This window comes from Orycteropus afer, unplaced genomic scaffold (genome assembly GCF_000298275.1).
Source record: "Orycteropus afer afer isolate SDZICR_OR568_19922 unplaced genomic scaffold, OryAfe1.0 scaffold00133, whole genome shotgun sequence".
NCBI lineage: Eukaryota > Metazoa > Chordata > Mammalia > Tubulidentata > Orycteropodidae > Orycteropus > Orycteropus afer.
The window spans coordinates 3,521,098-3,543,524 of record NW_006921720.1 but is presented as its reverse complement, the minus strand read 5'-3'; the positions used below and the strand labels follow the sequence as shown (position 1 = coordinate 3,543,524).

At 37.0% G+C, this 22,427-nt stretch overlaps 1 protein-coding gene across 1 annotated transcript in view; it reads right to left on the bottom strand.

Moving 5' to 3' along the window:
* Positions 1-22,427, bottom strand: part of SMAP1 (small ArfGAP 1) — a 256,252-nt gene that overhangs the window by 65,605 nt on the left and 168,220 nt on the right. The window contains exons 5-6 of the mRNA XM_007945185.2: positions 17,950-18,030; positions 12,441-12,521 (exon numbers count right to left, since the gene is read on the bottom strand). Coding sequence (XP_007943376.1) covers positions 12,441-12,521; positions 17,950-18,030 — 162 coding nt within the window. The remainder of the gene's footprint in view (positions 1-12,440; positions 12,522-17,949; positions 18,031-22,427) is intronic.

Here is a 22,427-nt window from a genome sequence, read left to right as displayed (position 1 = left end):
GAAGTAGATTGCCCCATCTTCCTTCCGAGGAGTGGCTGGTGGGTTTGAACCGCCAGCCTTCTGGTTAGCAGTCAAGTGCCTGAGCCACTATGCTACCAGAGCTCCTACCTCTTAATTGGTGATTATTACTCTGTTGCACAAGTTGACCTTTTCTGGATACCCTAAAACCCTATGACTTTCCCTCTCTCACTAGCACATTAGCATTATACAAAAAAAAAAAAAATCAAACTCACTGCCATCGAGTCTATGACCTATTTTCAAAGTTTAAATGTCATGCATACTTCAGAATACTTTTTGAGATAGCATGATTACAAGTAAAAAGGTTGTAATTCAGAGAAAAAGAACACTGAGCTAAATGGTAGCCAAAATAAATATCGTAATTCACGCTCTCTTTAAGACTCTAATAAAACTGTTACACTATAAAATTCTTCATGAGACAATGTTTAGTGTCTAGTATTTATCAGAGGAGGGGAAAATAAAGTATATAAAGAAAAACTAATACAGTCTACAAAGAAAAAAGGACTAGTAATAAAATCTAAAAGTGGTGAAACTGGATAGTACGATGGGAGGTTATTTAAAACCGGTTTTCTTTATATTTTTTCCTCATATTTTTCTTGGTTTTTATAATAAGGAAAAAAACAGCTTGAAAAAGAAATGATGCTGAATATCATTTGGGAGATGTAAACTTGGTTAGGTGCAAAACAGGTACTGATTCTGGAGGCTTGAGTTTATAGCCAAATCAAAGCTATTGAGGTAATGATAAGAATGTCATGTTCAGGAGACAGTGGTTTCTATTCAGTTTATCTGGAACTTGTCTAGGTTTAAGACGAGATTAACTAAAAAGAAAGCTGAACACACAGGTAAACAGTCAGACTCTGAAGAGTTTCAGGCATACGTACTCTATTTTGTAAGCACTCAGGCTTAGTTATCTTTTGATTTTTCCCAATTTTTAGGCCACCACTAATTTTTGACATAGTTAACATCTTTCTCTACTATCCCCAGCTTTTCTGGCACTGCAATATTTTCACATAAATGCAGTAACCTAGACAGTCAAATACCATAAAAGTAATATTCCAAAAGATGAATAACAACAAAATTTATGGCTGTAGACCAATGCTTTCTGTGGCTCAATATGAGGAAAAATATGATAAAGAAAAGCGGTTTTAAATAACCTGCTATCTAAAAGTTTCACCGCTTTTAGATTTTATTACTAGTCCTTTATGTATCTGATCAGACTTTTAGCTTAAACTCTGCTGCTTTATTTTCTTTCTTCTGAACCACAGATGACTAACCAAATAGAAATTAGATACCAAATATATGATTTTAAAAGGTAACTAACTCAGGGTAAATTCTTGTTAAAAAAAATGCTGATTTCTAGCGTACTAGATTCTGGATTTTACCTTTCACTCAACAGCAGTATGGGAGCTTTGGTAGCTTAGTACCTAAGGCACTTGACTGCTAACCAGAAGGCTGGCGGTTCAAACCCACCAGCCACTCCTCGGAAGGAAGATGAGGCAATCTACTTCTGTAGTGATACTGCCTCGGAAACCCAAGGAGGGGTCGCTGAGTTGGGTCCGACTCGATGGCACATAACAACAACAAATAGCAGCATAAACTTTTTCATATAGAAAATGTATTATTACTTTGGCATGAGTAAAGCTGTTGAGAAAAGGATTTTGTATTTATATCCAAAAGAATCCCTGTTCTCACTGGTGGCTTTCAGCAAGTCAGACAACTGACCAGCTTTCACTCTTCTACCAAGACCCAGTTTCACGGATCTACATTTTGAGCCAGCAGTCCTCAAGTGGAGAGAGATTTTGCCTCCCAGGGGATATTTGGTAATGTCCTAAGACATTTCTGACTATCAGGACCAGTAAATGATGTTACAAATCCCACAATGCTAAGAACAGCCCCACCACAACCACTCTATCAGCAGTAGAGAAATAGTGCTTGACTATGAGGTAGGTACTTAAAAATATCTGTTGATTAATGGAACTACATAAAAGAAAACCAAGGTTCAAAATGGTTAGACATGTAGTAAGCAGCAGAGCTGAGGGAACTGAACTCACGAAGTCTAGGCTCTTCCATTCTTATCTTTTATAAGTTTGTTAATATTTTTCAAAAGCCCATAACCTTAAAAGTCTGTATCCTTTGACCTGACAAGTGCTGTTTTAAACAATGATTCTTAGAAGTTATCATACAGTACCCTGTTTTATTGTGCTTTGCTTTGCTGGGCTTCACAGATATTGTGTTTGGGGGGAAAAAAATTGAAGGCTCATGGCAACCCTGTTTCGAGCAAGTCTATTGGCACCATTTTTTCCAACAGAAAGTGCTCACCTCATATCTCTGTCACATTTTGGTAATTCTCACAATATTTCAAACTTTTTCATAATGCTACTGCACACTTAACAGACTACAGTATAGCATTAACATAACTTTTATGCGCACTAGGAAGCCAAAAAATTCAAGTGACTATCCTTATTGTGATACTCGCTTTATTACAGTGGTCTGGAACTGAATCTGCAATATTTGTGAGGTATGCCTTCATACAGATTTTTATTATCAAAAATACAGTTAAATTTTAGGAATATCTTACTATGCTCAATGAAAGATAAATTATGCTACTATGAGCTTCTGTTAAAGGTGATGAAAAAATGTGGAGAAAGATAATGGTGATGGCTTTACAACATGATGAACGTAAACAATGTCACTGAATTCTGTATGTAAAAAAATGCTAAAACGGCAAATATTTTGTTATATATATATCTTTTTACCACAATAACACAATAAAAAAGATTCCTTGGGTGGAGAAAGACATACTGAGTCTCTTAGTTAAAACATCATTAACTATACATTTACTGGACAGACCAAATGATTTGTTATTTAGCTATGCCAATGCAAACTTTTTCAGAAAGATTTTTTGAAAACATTTACTAAAGAAAGAGAGTTGACAACAACAATTAGATATACCCTAATAAAACACTGACAACAGAGAAGCAAAACTAAAATCCTCTCTAAGCACAATGTATGTTGTTGTGTTGTTGTGTGCTATCGAGTCGGACCTGACTCATAGCAACCCCTCCTTGGGTTTCTGAGGCAGTATCACTATGGAAGTAGATTACCCAACCTTCCCTCCGAGGAGTAGCTGGTGGGTTTGAAAAGCCAGCCTTCTGGTTAGCAGTCAAGTGCCTTAGGCACTATGATATGTATAGTGATATTAAATCTATTGTTTTTAAAATACTGACCAAAAAAAAGATCACTGTGAAATTAATGTCTAACCTCCGGCTTTAAGATGAAGATGGATATTTGAGGAATTTTCCAAACCCATTTATAAAGTTGTTCTATGAGACATCTGTTGTGCTTACTGATCTAGACCATATGTTTCCATGATTTCTGTAGCAGCATTAATTATTGGAAATAACTAATTCCCAAATTCATTCATGCCTCACATAAAAGGTTTATTTAACCTCAATTACATTCAGAGTTCAATGACTGTGTAAATTTCTCTGTTACACTGCAAACTAATATAGCCTATCAATATACTACCCAGCAATGAGCCATTTAACTTAACTCTAATGGATAACTAAGCTCTGGTAGTGTAGTGCCTAAGGCATTTGACTGCTAACCAGAAAGCTGGCAGTTCAAACCCACCAGCCAATCCTCGGAAGGAAGGTTGGGCAATCTATTTCTGTAGTGATACTGCCTTGGAACCCCAAGGAGGGGTCGCTATGAATCAGTTCCAACTTGATGGCACATAACAACAACAATAACAGTTTATTCAATTTATAATAGGTTGCTTACTTTTACATGCTACATTGAAATTTGAGATTAAATAGACTTGCAATTATGCCTTGCACTTATATTTATTAAATAAAAATATATTTTTAGTATTTTATTAGCATAAAATATTGTTCAAAAAATCAAGTTCGTGGGTTGTTTTTGTTTCTTTCTCAACTAACTGGAAAAGTATACTCTTCATCTACATCATCTTCTTAAAGACATTTGTCATTATCTTAAGACAAACTTTTTGATGGCAGTCAGTATCATCAAAATTAAAGGATTTCTTCTCTCCCATAGCATCACTGATTTTCCACTTTCCTTTCTACATTTTTTTTTCTTCATGGTGAACTGATTTTCTCTCAAAAATTTCAAGACAGTGGTAAACAACTGCATAAGAAATACTTTTTTTACATTAATTTTTAAAATGTTTCCTTTCTTCCTCCCAGAAATGAAAGTATTCGTGGCTCCTGCTGACCCCATTAGTAATATGAGCCTCCACTCCACAAAATGTAAACCTCAGAAGGATTTAAGTAAAAACAAAGTACAACTTAACAAAATAAGACAAACAACCCAATCAAAAAAATGGGCAAAGGACATGGAGAGTTCCCCAAAAAGGATATTCAAATGGCTAACAAGCACATAAAAGATGTTGAACATTGTTAACCATACCAAACAACCAAACTCACTGCCATCAAGTTGATTCTGACTTCCAAAAACCCTTTCAGGACAGAGTAGAACTGCCACCACAGCGTTTCCAAGGCTGTAAATCTTTATGGAAGCAGACTGCCACATCTTTCTTCCATGGACTGGCTGGTAGGTCTGAACTGCAGACCTTTTGGTTAGCTTTAATCACTGCACCAAGGCTTCTACCATTAACCATAAGGGAGAAGTAAATTAAAACCATAATGAGATACCACCTCACCCTCATTAAAATGTCATTTATCATAAAAACAAGTGTTGTCAAAGTTGTGGAGAACGTGGAACTGTCATCTATTGCTGGTGGGAATGTAAAATGGTACAGCCACTGTACAAAAAAGTTTGACAGTCCCTCTAAAGGTTGAATATAGAATTTCCATATAATCCAACAATCCCAAACCCAGGTATATACCCAGAAGAAGTAAAGGCAGGAACACAAAAAGAAACTTATACACTAGTGTTTACTGCAGCACTTTTCACAATAGCCAAATGATGGAAAGAAATGAAATGTCCTTCAACAGATGAAAGAATAAACAAAATGTGAATACATACAATGGAATATTATTCAGTCATAAAGGAAAATGAACTCCTGATATATATCCCAACATGAACGAATCTTGAAAACATTATGTTAAGTAAACTAAGTCAGTTACAAAAGGACAAACACTATATGATTTCACTTATATGAAATAAGCAAATGAATAGAAACCAAGGATTATTAATGGTTACCTGTGGAGGAGGAAAGGAACTTTTGTTTAGGAAGCACTGAGTTTATGTTAATGACAGTGGGTGTTTTGGATGGCATACCGATAATGGTGTTACAACATGAAAAATGTAATCACTATCAATGATCTGCCACTCCTCAGAAGGAAGGTTGGGCAATCCTACTTCCGTAGTGATACTGCCTCGGAAACCCAAGGAGGGGTCGCTATGAGTCGGGGCCGACTCGACGGCACATAACAACAACAACAACATCATTGATCTGTAAATGTGTAAGCTGTGTTGGTGGATGTGTTGGTGTGTTTGTTTTCACCACAATAAAAAAGGGAAATGCGATACAATTAAAGCAAAAGTAGTGACTATTCAAGGAAAAATTTAATCACAGAAGGAAGAAATCACTAATAAGAAGTTAATAAATCAGTAAGAGTTATTAATTCACTAGCTAAAATAGTATGGGATGGGACTGTATATAAACAAGAGTTCTTTATAGAAAAACCTGGACAGTTCATCATATAATAATATAGAATGTACAACAGGACTAAAAATTGCAATGAGAAGAACTTGACAACATACATGTCAAATAAAAAAACACCACTAAAAACAACATGGCAAATAACAAAAACCACGTAACACACAAAACTAAATTTGAAGCAAGGGTTCAAATGCCTGAGCTGCTAACAACTGTGTACACTGAACAAGTCATTTCTTAGTGACTCAAGGTCCTTCTTGGATTTAGTTTACTTTGTTATAAAATAAGGAATTTGTATTAGAGTAGTAAGGTTTCTTGCAAGACCAAAATAAACTACTTTTATGTAACTATTTATTAAGTCACTACTATGTATCAAAAGTCATATTAATGGTTTTAATTATAGATGGAAATAAACAAATTAGAAAATGTATTCTAGAATAAATAATCCCTACCAAGCGTTACTCTTTTGAAAATAAACACATGAAGAAATATAAGATGGAGTTTTGTCTGTGCTGCCTTTGAAATAATAAAATTCTTATTTTTCCAACCCAAACTCTGTAAATTTTCCAACTAAACTAGCTAACAGTAGGCAAATCACATACTCTCTGAATCTTAGTTCCCACATTTAAATAGAGGACCAACAAAAACAACCTTGTTTTTGTAAGAATTGAAATAATACATGTAGGTAAAGACTTAAAAGTTTTCTCTGTGATGTCAGAAATAAGACAAATATGCCACCTATCACCAATTCATTAACTATAAAGAAACAGAGTGGTAAAATTAGGCACAGAAATTTGCAAACACATAATTGAAAAAGGCCTAGTATCCACAATACATATGTGTGTGTACCTGGACTGCTACAAATCAATGAGGAAAAAGACAGATAATCCAAAAGAAAAATAGGCAAAAGACCTGAACTCCAAAAAGGAAATCCATATAGGCAATAAACATATGGAAAGGCACTCAAGTTTATTAGTAATCGAGGAAATAAAAATCAGAAGTATAATGAGGTACCATAATGTTCTGGTAACCTAGTACTGCTCTAACAGAAATACCACAAATGGGATGGCTTTAACAAACAGGAGTTTATTTTCTTAAAGTTTGGAGGCTTTAAGTCCAAGTTCAAAGTGCGAGGCTCTAGGGGCTGGGTGAAAGACTCTCAACCTTGGGCTTCAGCTCTGCCTCTTGCTCCTGGCCCACTGAAGCTAGAGGCATCTCTTCACTCAGGCAGCTAGTGGCTGCTGAGGCTAACAAGTCCAAGGTGACAAATAAAAAGGCACAGTCCTGATTTTACCAAACCACATGGCAGGCCATTGATTGAAGTCCAATGAAAGTTCCAGGATCGGCAGAGCATGGCAGGCTACTGAACAACATGGCTACATGCAGGGTTCAAGTGTGCCATAAGCTAGAGACTATTCCCCAAGGGTTCTCCTTACATACAGGAAACAGACCACATCCCTAGGGCAGCTACTTAGCTGCTCACAGTAGATTCCACCATGGAGTTGATTACCAATCTCATCATGGGGAATACTACATCCAGCTGCCCAGCCACTCAACCAGGCCCAATCAAGTTGACACACAAACATAACTATCACACATAACAAACCTAACAAACTACAAATATTAAAATTTCTGAGAAGACCATGTTCTGAAGAGGATGTGGAACAACCTTGATGGTGGGAGTACATTTTAAATGCAAGGAAAAGATTATCTAAGGGAGAAGGGAGTTAATATTTAATTGAGAAGGGTTATTGGGTGGGTCGGTTTCTAGGGTGCTGGCCATGTTCTATTTCATGATCTAGGTGGTAGTTACCAGAGAGGGCACTACATACAAACTGTATATGTACAAATGAAAAAGCTGTATATACTTTTTCTAAATATGTCATAATTTTAAATATAAAAGTAAAAAAGAACACATGTATGTAAAACACCTAGCCCAGTTTCGTCATATAGATGACAATGACAATTATTATTTATTATAGTCATAAAATTACTACTATGATTAATATTGCTACTGTTTTCACTACTATTACTATTAATTTCTCCTTTATACATTATACACACCCACAAAAAATATCAGTTCAAGAACATAAAGAAAAAGACGTAATGCTACTTTATTTGTGCAATTTTTCTTCCATCGTTTCTCCATTATGATACTTTTTAAATGTATTTTCTTTCTTACACTTTCTGTTGTATCTTAACCACATAATTAAGAAAGGACATTAAGTTTTAGTGTCTATGTGACTTTTCTCTCAACAAGGCCCCCACCTTCAGCACAGGAGTCCTGAACCTCTGCACACTGGGCAGTAACAACCGATGAGGTGTGAACTGAAGTTAATAAACGCTATGTGCTGAAAGGAAACAGTAAAGGAAAAGTGCTAGATTTCTCACTGTTCACACACCTTCAACTGCTTTTCTCAGGCCTCAGGTAGAGACTCAGACTACTGTTATGGCACATTTTCACAGTAGGCAACAGAAACAAGTATTTACATCAAGGCTCCAAAATACAGTCATGACATCAAATCCTGACTGTATATTAATCGTGAAATATCTTTTTTTGAAGGTAAAAAGTAAATATGCGTTTTAAAAGTGGTTAAGTTTTAAAATCCGTTGACCTCCATATCACTTTAGTTTTGTGTATTTCACTGTACATAAATTACATTTCAATAAAATGCATTTTTTTTAAAAAAGTGCTTAAGTTTTATATCCTGCCAAGTACAACAATAAGGCATTATATAAACTTATTTTTTTATTTCAAATTTTTGAAAACAAAAGATAAAACCTAGTAATGATTTTAAATTTCTTTCTAATCAAACAAGAAAATTGTGAGAGATATCACTTTCAGCTTATGATTCATACTAAAGAGAAAGTTTTCAGAGGAAAATTAAAGATATTCAAGTCATCAGGTGATAAGCTCCCATTTAATTACTCTTAAAAAAAAACATTAACATATTTGTCCTATAAATTCAATTGGTGAGAGAGAAGAATTTAATTCAGTAATTTATCACCAAAACAATGATAAATAGCAGTGATAGTCAAATAAACTAACTAAAAAGTACTTCAGAGAAATAGTTCAAAGAATTCCACACAGTAAGACACTCTTACTGGTGTGCTGTTGTTGTTAGGTGTTGTCAAGCCAGCTCTGACTCATAGCAACCCGATATGTGCACAACAGAATGAAACACCACCTTGGTCCTGTGCCAGCCTCATAATCCTTGCTATACCTGAGGCCCATCGTTGCAGCCACTGTGTCAATTCACCTCATTGAGGACCTTCCCCCTTTTCACTGACCCTCCACTTTACCAAGCATGATATCCTTCTCCAGGGAATAGTCCCTTATAGTCTCTGGTATTTAGTATACTGCCTACTAAGGAGCTCTAAGGAGCTCTGGTGGTATGGTGCCCAAGGCATTTTCACTGCTACCCAGAGGCTGGTGGTTCAAATCCACCAGCCAGCCCTCAAAAGGAAAACTGGGCAATCTACTTCTGTAAAGATACCACCTCGGAAACTCAAGGAGGGACTGCTATGAGTCGGAATCAACTCGACAGCAGTGAGTTTGGTTTTTGGTTTAAGGAACTCTAGTGGTATAGTGGGGAGCTCTGGTAGCGTAGTGTCTAAGGCACTTGACTGCTAACCAGAAGACTGGCGGTTCAAACCCACCATCCACTCCTTGGAAGGAAGATGGGGCAATCTACTTCCGTAGTGATACTGCCTCAGAAACCCAAGGAGGGGTTGCTATGAGTTGGGTCTGACTCGACGGCAATAACAACAACAACAACAGTGGTATAGTGGTTAAAATATTTGGCTGCTAACTACGGTTAGTAGTTTAAACCCACCAGCTACTCCATGGAAGGAAGGTGACCAGTCTGCTTCTGTAAATATTTACACGCTTAGAAACCCAATAGGGATCATTATGAGTCAGAATCAACTCAATGGCAATGAGTTGTTGTTGTTGTTTTGTGCCATCGAGTCGGATCTGACTCATAGCAACCCCTCCTTAGGTTGCTAAGGCACTATCACTATGGAAGTAGATTGCCCAACCTTCCTTCCAAGGAGTGGCTGATGGGTTTGAACCGCCAGCCTTCTGGTTAGCAGTCAAATGCCTTAGGCACTATGCTACCAGAGTAGACTACCTATTAATAGTAGTTTATTAATAATTCTGCATGACCTTGGAATCAAAACACTAACAGGAATTATGAGATGAAGAACATCAACAAATTTATCAATCTAAATGTATTTATCCTAAGCACCTAATACAGACATACCTCTGATATACTGCAGGTTGGGTTCCACACCACTGCAATAAAGTGAGTATTACAATAAAGAGAGTAACATGAATGTTTTGCATATAAAAGTTATATTTATACCACACTGTAGTCTATTAAGTGTGCGATAACATTGTAAAAAAGTTTGAAATATTGTGAGAATTACCAAATGTGACAAAGAGATATGAAATGATCACATGCTGCTGGAAAAATGGTGCCAGCAGACTTGCTCACCACAAGGTGGTCACAAACCTCCAATTTGTAGAAAATAATGTCTGTGAAGCTTAACGTAAAACTAGGTAAGCCTATACATACAAGAATCTCCTGAAAAATACAAAGAAATGAAAGACTTGGCTCCCACCTGACTGATGTAACAATCTCATGAAACAAAACATTTATGCACCTATGTTAGATAAGGAAACTTGTCTAACAACACAAGTAAACAACACAAAGTAGTAAGGAATAAAATCAAATCTGTGGCACTGTCACTAGAATTGTGAAGAAGGGAGAGAGGAAATCCAGTTGAGATATTTAGAGGAGCTTCCTGGAAAAGGTGAAATAAAGTAAGCTTGAGGTAACATATGAGGAGAGGAAAGGATATTTTTGACAAGCAATTTAGTGAACAGAAAGATGGCAAGGTGATGGAAAGTGAGTTTAGGTGACAGCAGGTAAGTCTGGCTAGTGTGAAGAATGAAGGGAGAATGCAGAAGGGCAGGTGAAAGGTCAGATGGTAAACAGTTTGTAAGTGGTACATCTTAAGTATTAAAAGTCTGTAGGGTTTTGAAGGCAGAGATAGCTTCAATAAATGACAGAAAAATAACTAATATATATTTCCATTGTACAGTTTAAATGGATGAATTTTGTAGTATATAATTTATACCTTAATAAAGCTTTTTTCCTAAATTTCAAAAATTAAAATCAAGGAGCTCCCTTTACTGAAAATTCCCTTATCATGCTAATATGATGAAATGCACACCAAGCTAACTTGCCATAGTTATTTAGCCAATCCCATCAGAGAAGTACCATTGTTCTCCCTAGTGCAAGTTTGACTCCTGACAACGACCCTGCATGTCACTGCCAAATTCATCTTCTGAAAGTATCCTTCTCAATTACTGTATCACCTGCTTTAGAAACTGTAAAATGCAGCCTACAGTCTTTCGTCCTAAAAAGGAATGAATATCCCAATCTGGAATTTAAGGTACTCTAGGAATCTGAGTTCAATCTATCATTCTGGTTTTATTTTTCACCATTTGTTACAGATATATACACATATCTTTCTTCAAAACTACTTAATAGTTTCCTAAACATATTTTGTCTTTTTCCAGTTTCCATGTCTTTCCTCAGACTGCTCTCTCCAACTGCTATAAATCCTACCTACACTTCAAAACCTACCTCAAATACTGATTTTCAGTAAGGAGTCTTTTCTCAAATTCCCTTCCAGATGTTAGCTCTTCCTTATCTAAACTTCCACTTCAGTATAAAAATTCTTTTATCCCTACCCAGCCAATGCCAACTACTCAGGAAAGGATCAAATCTGGAGATCCTGGATAGAGTGGGAGGGAAAACATGGAACAAAATCCAAAAACTCAATGATGACCAGAATTACTGGTCTGATGAAGTTGGATGAAACCCCCCAATACTATGGCCTAGAATACATTCTGTGCCTGGAATAAAACACACGCCCAGGGGCTGGCTCTCAGCCTAATAGTTAACAAGATGTACATGCAGACCGCTCAACCCAGGATGACGCACTCACATACTCAATGGTACTACATCCCTTAGAGCAATAGACCATGGGACACCAGAGGACCAATATTCAAACTGAGGAAATACAGGAGAAATAGGAGTGCATAAATATGAGGGGTACAGGGGGACGGTTACAGGGTAGGGAGGAGAGGAGACTGGGTTAGGGTTGGACATGATAAATGGGGAATGAAACTAAATGTACACATAATGTTGAATGTAAACAAGCTCTTACAATAAAAAAATGAAACATAAAATCAAATGATTAACCTTCGCCCCCCCCCAAAAAAATTATTTTGTCCCAGTGAGATACCTTATAAGAATTATCTTATTGACATGACTTACCTCCCTGATGAGACTACATACATGAGAACTAAAAACACCATCTCTTATGTGATTAATAACAGAGTACCTGCCCTTGAAGTACCTACATGATGCACATACATATACCTGATTACAAATCATATAGGACAGATAGGAAGATATGCTTAGCACATGATATTCACTCAACATATACTTGTTGAATCATTATTTGCACTTCACTAACACCAGGAACTCAAAATCCACCAGCCAGTCCTTGGAAGGAAGGCTGGGCAATTTACTTCTGTAGTGATATCACCTTGGAAACCAAAAGAGGGGTCACTATGAGTCAGGTCCGACTCAACAGCACATAACAACAATATCAGGAAAGTCTTCAAAACATAAGTATAAAAATAAAATCACAATCTTCACAGATTTAAAAAAATTGAAAAAAAATAGAGTTTTACCTTTTCAGTTGTTAGAGGTTTTGTAGGCTTTTCTGGCTCCTTTTCTCTCTTTTTATCTTCCTTTTTTTTTTCCTTTTCTTTCTGAAACATAGTCCAAAGTTTTGATAATAAACTTACTTTTAAAAACTGTCAACTTTAGCACATTTTTCATTTTACTAGTTTGAATCATCATTTGAGAAATGATGACAACATCCAGGTGATACTACATATAACAGTAAAGAATAAATTAATACTATCACTGAGATTACATGTTGATGACACAAAGAATATCTCTTCTCTTTAAAAAGTGAGACAACTTAGAACTTCTTCTACATTTTAAGATTTGCTTTGTGTTTGTCTGTCTGTTTGAAACAAATGAGGCCTCTATTTAATAAATTCTTACTACATCCTTATATAAAGTTAGGCTTCTTAATAGCAATCATAAAATTTAATTTTAAATATGATGGAAAAATTAATTAAATGATGAAACAAAATTCCTTAAAACATGGATGAAGAAAATATAACAGGTAAACATAGAGGAAAAATACAAAATCACTTTTAGTTTTAAAAAACATCACCAAATACTTTTTCAGTTCTGTTATCATAGCTGTTATACACAGGATCACTATGACTCAAGGCCAACTCGACAGCACCTAAAAACAACAATAGTAGCATAGCTTTTTGTTTGACAAAGGCAAAATACAATAATATTCTCAGGGAAAAAGTGTTGGAAATAGTTCTTGGGGACCAGAACCAGCTACCTAGTGTGTTTAAGCCACAACAGCCAAGATAAACCATAATCGTATTATGATGTATACAATTTCCATCCTGCCTACTTCCCAAGGGATAAAATATTAAAAACTTAAAAAGGGCCACAAAATTGTCAAGAAAGGAAAATGAAATAAAGATAAAACAGAGTATTCATAAACCATTTAGTGGAAAGAGAAGACTAGAAACCCAGAATTGGCAATTGAGCACTCACCTAGTCTTTAGTTTCCTGGTATTTAGCACTAAAGTGATAAGCCTAGAAAAGGTAGCACAATAAACCCACAAAATGCATATAGATTGTGTTTGTGCCTGTGTACTGGACACAACCCCATCCAAGTGGAATTTTTGTTATTTGTAAACCAGAAGAGATAATACCCATAATTCATAGGCCATAACATAAGAGAAATAATAAGAGTGCTAAGAGCTTTGCAAACATTCATATAAAGTTCAAAAACAGATAAAACTACGTTGTTTGGGGGTATGCATAACAGTGTAAAACTGTGAAGCAAAGTAAAGAAGTGATGATAAAACTCAAGATGTCAGATAAGGGACGGGATTATTATAAACAGGGTGAGTCATACCGGAAGCTTCTGAGGTACTGACGATGTTCAACACTAGTGTTCATTTTATAATTTGTCATTAAACTAGATATATATTTCATGTGTATTTCAGTATTAAAAAAGAAACTAAAAACCTCATAAAAAAGAACTCTCCAAACTGTAAAGCACTACCCAAATATGTTGTTGTTGTTGTTACGTGCTGTCGAGTCAGCCTCAACTCATAGCGACCCCTCCTTGGGTTTCTGAGGTGGTATCACTACAGAAGTAGATTGTCCAACCTTCCTTCCAAGGAGTGGCTGGTGGGTTTGAACCACCAGCCTTCTAGTAAGCAGTCAAGTGCCTTAGGCACTATGCTACCAGAGCTCCTTACCCAAATATAAATATAAAGCATTGTAATTTTATTATTGGTTGTCTGGTATAAAAATAGGAAAGAAAAACCTTGGTCTCAATTGCAAATGCTATAGCAATTCAGAGTAAAGACGTTTTTGCAGTGTAGTAAATTACCTGGTATGGCTTTTCTAGCCATAAGTCTTTGTAAACTCTGTGGTGGAATTTGCTGTGAGCAACTGAGGAGTTCCTGATTGTAAATGTTATCTACCTGCGGTATTTTTGTTCAGAGTGGCACAAAGCAATGTTCTGGAAAGTTTGCTCTCTCTCTCTCAGGTGCTTAGAATTCTGATGTATGATTGGTTAGATTGGCCACTCTGCCAGACTCAAAAGGAGGCCTCCTAGAGGCAGAAAAAGTCTGACTGCTGGCTATGAAAGACATGCTGCTGAGAGAAACATGTTCCTGAGAGCCACGCACTGCTGACAAAGAGATGCTGTGAGACACTCATTGCTGAGAGAGAGACACCGAGAGACAAGAACTGCTGAGAGAGACTAAAAGAGATGGTGGGCTAAGAGAGACTGAGCATTGTTCCTCAGTTTGAATTGTAGCCTGGTGCTTCCCTAATAAACCCCATAATTTGTGAGTGCTGTGTGGCCACTGCAGCAAATTACCAAATCCAGCAGAGAGGTGGTGGGTGCTGTGGGAAGAATGGTTGGTGTCACGGTTGGTGAAAGGGCTGGAGGGAGGCAGCGTGTTTGGCCTTACAGGAATAGGCCTTGGACTACTGACAGTGATTGTCTTCCTCTTGTGGGGTTAGAGGAGGTCAAAAGATGTGGCTCCCTTGCACGTTTGGCACGTTTATATTGAGGACATGAATAAACAATGTCTTCAACTGCAATTTTGAGAACAGCAGGCAAACTGTAAAGCGATTCTTTTATTAATCTTTTCTTTTACTAATCCTTAAAAAAAAAGCATTGAGTGTTTCACATATCAGGGAATGCATTTACAAGCTAACAATGTAGTTCTATTGTTTTGTGGTAATAGAAGGATACAAGGATAGAACTTTCAGAACCCAGATAAAAAGAGTTTATAGCCAAGGCTCCCTTAGACTAAGCTTCTAAAACCATCTGTTTCAATAATGCTCTTTGGAAACAGGATAAAAGTCAATACAAAGTTGAACTTTCTGAATGTCTGAAGTGCTAAAAAACTGAAGAGTGATCTACATGCTTTTGGCACCAGATGACCAGGTGTCAAAACTGGCATTTTGCTATAAACATGAAGAATACTAACATAGTCTAAGACACCAAGAAAACTAGAAAGTTGGGTATATTTCTCAAAATAAATTTGTAAATCAAGTGCCTAAGTAAGAGCTTGGTTGAGAGTCCCTGGACGGCACACCAGAAATGAGGAAGATGCAACCTTTTAAGGAGCTCTGGTAGCATAGTGGCTAAGACACTTGCCTGCTAACCAGACGGCTGGCGGTTAAAACCCACCAGCCACTCCTCGGAAGGAAGGTTGGGCAATCCTACTTCCGTAGTGATACTGTTTCGGAAACCCAAGGAGGGGTCGCTATGAGTCAGGTTTGACTCGACGGCACATAACAACAACAACAACAAGACATCACATATTGTGACTCAACCATTTCCCAAATCAAAATCTTTGTTTCCAAAACACAGCCACCACTTATTATAAGTGCTTTTCATGAGCCAGCACTATGATAATCACCAAAGCACCTCATTCTCTAGTTTAATCCTTATAACAACTCTCTGAAATAAATATGTCATTACTGTCATTATACAAATGAAGAAACATCTTAGAACTAACTAAAGCAACACAATTAACCAATGGTAGGTCTGATGGACTACGGAGTTCAGACTATCAACCCTCACTACTCACTGTGTCTCCAATGGAACTTTACTATTATTATCATCATTGTTCTTCCTTATAACAGCAGCTAATATTTATGGAATCCTTACTACACACAGACAATGTTTTGATTCACTTAATCTTTAGAACAAGTTTATAAGGTAATATCATCCTCCACTTAGTAAGTGCAGAATAACTTGGATGTGTAAAAATGCTTTATATATTAGCAAATATTTTCCAGATACTATTAATAAAGTTTGGTAAGGAAAGCAATGTAACTGAACAGTCTCACTAATATGTTGGGGATGGGTTGCCCATAATCTCTCAGAGTTGTTACCTATTTCTCAAGAAAGTCACTGTCATGAGAGTGGGGAAGAGACTTGTCTTTCTAGTCACTATGACTGCTGGGCATATATTAAATCACCAAAAACAACACAAATTACTTAGCTATTTTTAATAGAGGGAGAGCATAATTTGATGCTCTTTAACACTGGAATTTTAGCTGTCCACATGTGGTGTCATTAGCTATGACTCTGGCAATGGTATTATGACACAGGCTTTAAAGTGAATGAATGGCATGGGATCTAAACTCAGATCATACAGTTTGACCCACAGATGACTTCCACCTATAGAATCAAAAGCTACTGAAAGATCAAAGAGTACTAAGAAAACTAATCTAGCGTATCACTTATCAGGAGTGGGAGCCAGAAAAAAATGTTAGTTGAAGGAATGTTTCTTTAAATTCAATGTTAACAACTGTATTGGAATACATTTATCAATTTATATTTATTACAATAAATATGCAATATAACAAAAGGAAAAAACCTATGAGAGTCAAAGAAATTAAAACTGTCAAATATTTGTAGGAATGACTTTAAAATACATAAATGACTTTATATATTAATATTTTTAAAGTATGTATGCGTTTTAAGCACCCTCCACCTCAAAGACATTCAAACAAATATCATTTGATTACGTAAAACTCATATTTCCACACTACATACATTTTATGTGTATAATGGTTATTACTGCTTAAAAAAAGGTAACAATGAGACCAGAAGAACTAGATGGTGCCCAGCTACCACTGCCATCCACTTGGAAGGGATGTAGGAGATCCTGCATAAAGAGGGAGAACCATGTGGAACAAAACTCAAACTCATTTGGAGAAAAAAAAAAAAAAAAGAAGGTGGGGACCAGGTTTGCTGGTCCAATAGAGCCTGGTGGAACCACTGAGACTATGGCCCCTAGCTGCCCTGCAGATCTGGAATTGAACCCACAACTGTGGTTTCCAGCCAAACAAAGTACAGGCATGTGAGTTAAACATTTACCTCAAGTAGATACACGCCCTGGAGAGAACAATCATGGGAGAAGGAAGGGCTGCTTATGCACAGGGAGATAGCTCAGGGTGCAGAAGAGTATGAAGGGATGGACACTGGGAGGAGGTAACTACAGGGAGGAAGTGGGAGGGGAGCTGCTGCATTGTAAATTTTGGTCAATGACATGAGACAAAGTATATGTGAACTGCTGTATGAAAAGTGAATTTACTCTGTAAATCTTCACCCAAATCCTAATAAAAATTAATTAATTAATTAAATTTAAAAAAAAAAAAGGTAACAATATTAATTTTCTTCAAGTGCTTCTAACTGTAGAATCACAGAAAGAAAAAGTTTTTAATCAAAGATTTTCCTAATAGATCAAAGAACTCAACAGCAAGCGTAAAAAAGTTTCTGAAAATTAAAACCCTCAATGGAAGTAACAAAAAAACTAACTGTTTTTAACTGTTTGGATAATATACCTATTATATCAATGCACTCATTCTTAAATTAATTACAATTAAAGTCTCTAACCCGACTTGTGGCATACAGAAAATATATTTAACATATTTAATACATGGGACCACTGAAAATATAATTAAGTATTACAGTGCTATAAATTATGGCACACTGGAAAAGGAAGTTAATTTACCACTGAACATTACATAGTGCAGCTGGCTAAAACACTACCATACCTCCAATTTGTTTTTCTCAATAGCAGCTTGCTGAGAAGGAGAGGATACCAAAGGCTGAAGAGGAGCATCAGAGGAGGAAATCTGTAGAAAGCAGGTGAAAAAAACAGGAGGAGGGGAAAACACACACATGAAAAATGTAATCAAAATTGATAGGCACAGGAAACAAACAAAATTCCATGTTTGAGACAGAAAAGCACTCAGAATCATGTTAACAAAGGAAAATAATGCATCAAGACAGAAAGTAATTGCTTTTAAAAAATCTCCATATGAAATTTCTAAAAGTAAAATAATTTATCATACAGAGTAATATACTGATTTAATATCGATTTCATAGGATATAAAATTTTTAATGCACTCAAAGATGGCACCAGAAGTATCTGAAAAGTAAGGAAAAGTAAGGAAACTCATTGTTTACTTTTTCACCAATGGTACTACTGAAATACCAATGCCCTAAAGCATAAAGACACAGTGTCCCAGGTAGCAAGGGAGCACTTAAGTTTGCTTTTACTTACAAATAACTGTTTTAAGGATAAAAAATAAAATAGCTAAAACAATAAAAGAATTAATTAAAATTTTAATCAATTACATAAGTAAACAGCAAAAAGCTTAGAGGAAACAAGTACGGATCAACAAAAAAAATAACAGCTAGGCAGGAGGGAGACTTATTATAAAGCAATTTATATACTTTCTATTTTAAGATCAGCACACAAACCCACCATTTTCAGTGCTATACTTGCTGAATTACCCCAAAGCATTATAAGACAGTTATATACGCAACAGATGCTATTTATACATGCAAAGAGAAGCGTTTTCACACATCTTCACACCCAATTTATACATGCGTAGTTGATCACTTTAATGGAAGCATTATCTTCTTGTTCTCTTTACTGCCAAAACATAACTGAAATATGTTTACAAAACGTGTAGTAGATCTCTGGAGCCATAAAACTGACATCTCTATATTGTCGTATTTTATCAATAGTGCCTTTGAGGGATTTTTAGAAATAAAAAGTATCATAAAGAGGTGATTATATCATGTTAAAATAACACTGCAAGATGACAAATCCTCATTCAATCTGTTTACTATTAGTTAGGGCACTAATTTTTTAACTAAACCCAAAGACTATACATTTTCATTTTTTTTTCCTTGTTGGCTCTGTTATGCCTGTAAGCTGGCCATTTAATAACTACTAAGAAATGATGCTTAGAAGAAGATACACAGGTAAATCTAGATCTTTCATTTAAAAAGTTAAAAAGTGTGCCTTAAAGCCTTAGTTCAAAGAGATGGTTTGTCCTATTAGGTATTTACTTCCTAACCCCTCCCGACACACACACACACACATATACACACACCCCGGGGGGGGAGGGGTTACTGTCATGGAGTTGATTCTGATTCACAGAGACCCTACAGGAGAGAGTGGAACTTCCCTGAAAGGTTTTCCAAGGCTGTAAGTCTTTACAGAAGTAGAATGACACATCTTTCTTCCATGAAGCAGCTGGTGGATTCAAACCACTGATTTTTAGGTTCACAGGCAAGCAGGCATGCACTTAACCACTGTGCCACCAGTGCTCCTTCTCATTAGCTGCTATTGTTTGTTGCTAGGTGCCTCGAGTTGGTTCTGACACACAGTGACCCCATATACAACAGAACGAAACACTGCCTGGTCCTGCACCATCCTCACAATCATTGCTATATTGGAGCCTACTGCTGCAGCCACTGTGTCAATTCATCTCATTGAGGGTTTTCCTCTTTTTTGCTGGCCCTCTACTTTCTGTACCAAGCATGATGTCCTTCTCCATGGACAAATCCCTCCTGACAACATGATCAAATGACAAGAGACAAAGTCTTGCCATCCTCACGTCTAAGGAACATTCCAACTGTACTTCTTCCAAGACCGGTTTGTATGTTCTTCTGCCAGTCCGCGGTATACTCGAAATTCTTCGCCAACATCATAATTCAAATGCATCAATTATTCTTTGGTCTTCCTTATTCACTGTCCAGTTTTGGCATGCATATGAGGCGAATGAAAATAGCTATCAGGGAAATACAAATCAAAACCACGATGAGATATCCCTTCACACCCATAAGGACGCATATAATTTAAAAAAAAAAAAAAAAACAGGAAAATGTGTTGGCAAGGATGTGGAGAAAATGGAACCCTCATTCACTGCTGGTGGGAATGCAAAATGCTAGAGATGCTATGAAAAACAGTTGAGTAGTTCCTCAAAAAGTTAAACATAAGCTACCATATGATCCAACAATTCCAGCCTTAGGTATATACCCAAGAAATTTGAGCAGCAATGCAAACAGACACATGTATACAAATATTCCATGCAGTACTATTTATAATAGCCAAAAGGTAGGAACAACCCAAATGTTCATCAACAGATGAATGAATAAACAAAATGTGGTATTTATATACAATGGAATACTATGCAGTCATAAAAAAAATGAAGTCTTAATACACCACTTGTCACTTATACGACATAATTAGGTTTCAAAGACCAAGCTGTCATGCAAAAATCGGCATTATGCAAAAATGGAAGATGACCACGTCAGTTTACAAATGGAGGATTAAAAAAAAAAAAAAAAAAGGATGACTACATCATTATGCAACTGCCAAGCTATATCATTACATAACTACTAAACCATTAACAATCATGGCCCAGTCAAGCTGGCACATAACCTTAATCATCATAGCCATAATTACTCTTGCTTCATACCTGAACATTCGTTACTGCCAGACTGTTGTTGCTGTTGTTAGGTGCCATCGAGTCATCTCCGACTCATAGCAACCCTATGCACAGCAGTAAAAAACACCACCCGGTCCCATGCCAGCTCCACGATCCCTGCTATACTAGAGCCCATCGCCATAACCACTGTGTCAATCCATCTCATTGAGGGCCTTCCCCTATTTCTTCAACCCTCCACCTTACCAAGCATGACATCCTTCTCCAGGGAATGGTCCCTTCTGACAACATGACCAAAGTAGGTGAGACTGAAGTTGAAGTCTGGCCATTCTTGTTTCCAAGAAGCACTCCAGCTGCATCTCTCCACAGGACAGATTTTAGATCTTTTAGCAGTTCACAGCACTTTCAGCAATGTTAGCCGGCAACACAACACAAAAGCATCAACTTTTCTTCAGTCTTCCTTATTCATTTGTCCAGCTTTCACGTGCATATGAGGTGACTGAAAATACCATGGCTTGTGTCAGGCGCACCTTAGTTCTCAAGGAGACGTCTTTGCTCTTCAGCACATGAAAGAGGTCTTTTGCAGCCGATATGCCCAGTGCTACATGTCGTCTGATGTCCTGACTACTGCATCCACTGGTTGTCAATTGTAGAACCAAGCAATGTGAAGTCTTTGACAACTTCAATCTTTTCTCCATTCATCATAATGCTGCTTATAGGTCCAGTTGTGAGGATTTTTGTTTTCTTTATATTGAAATGTAATCCATACTGTAGATTGTATTCTTCAATCTTCATCATTAAGTGCCTGAAGTCATCCTCACTTTCAGCAAGCAAAGCTGTGTCATCAGTGTACTGAAGGTTGTTAATGATTCTTCCTTCAATCCTGATGCCACATTCTTCTTCATATAGTCCAGCTTCTTGGATTATTTGCTCAGCATACAGACTGTGGTAGTTATGTTTGTGTGTCAACTTGGCTGGGCCTGGTTGAGTGGCTGGGCAGCTAGTTGTAGTTGTTCCCCATGCTGAGACTGGCCATCATCTCCATGTTGGGATCTACCACAAGCAGCTGAGTAGCTGCCTTTGGGATGTGGTCTGCTTCCTGTATATGAGGAAAAGCTTTGAGAATGGTCTCTAGCCTATGGCATGCTTGGACCCTGCATGTAGCTGTGTCATTCATTGCTCAGGAGCCTGCCATGCTCTGCTGATCTTGGGACTTACAATGGACTTAAGTTAATGGCCTGCCCTGTGGTTTGGTAACATCGGGACTATGCCTTTTTACTTGTCTACTTTGGGGCTTCTCAGCCTCAGCAGTCAGCAGCTGTCTGAGTGAAGAAATGCCTCTAGCCCCAGTGGGCCAGGAGCAGGAAGCAGAGCTGGACCCCAAGGTTGAGAGGCTTTCACCCAGCCCCTAGAGCCTGGCACTTTGAACTTGGACTTAAAGCCTCTACATTGTGAAGAGAATAAACTCCTGTTTGTTAAGGCCATCCCATTTGTGGTATATTCTTGTCAGAGCAGCACTAGGTAACCAGAACACAGACTGAGTAAGTTTGGAGAAAGGATACAACCTTGATGCACTCCCTTCTTGATTTTAAACCATGCACTGTCCCCTTGTTCTGTTCAAACGACAGCCTCCTAGTCTATGTACAGATTCCTCATGAGTACAATTAAGTGTTCTGGAATTCCCATTCTTCTCAATGTTACCCATAATTTGTTATGATCCACACAATCAAATGCTTTTCCATAGTCAATAAAATACAAGTAAACATCCTTGTGTTATTCTTTGCTTT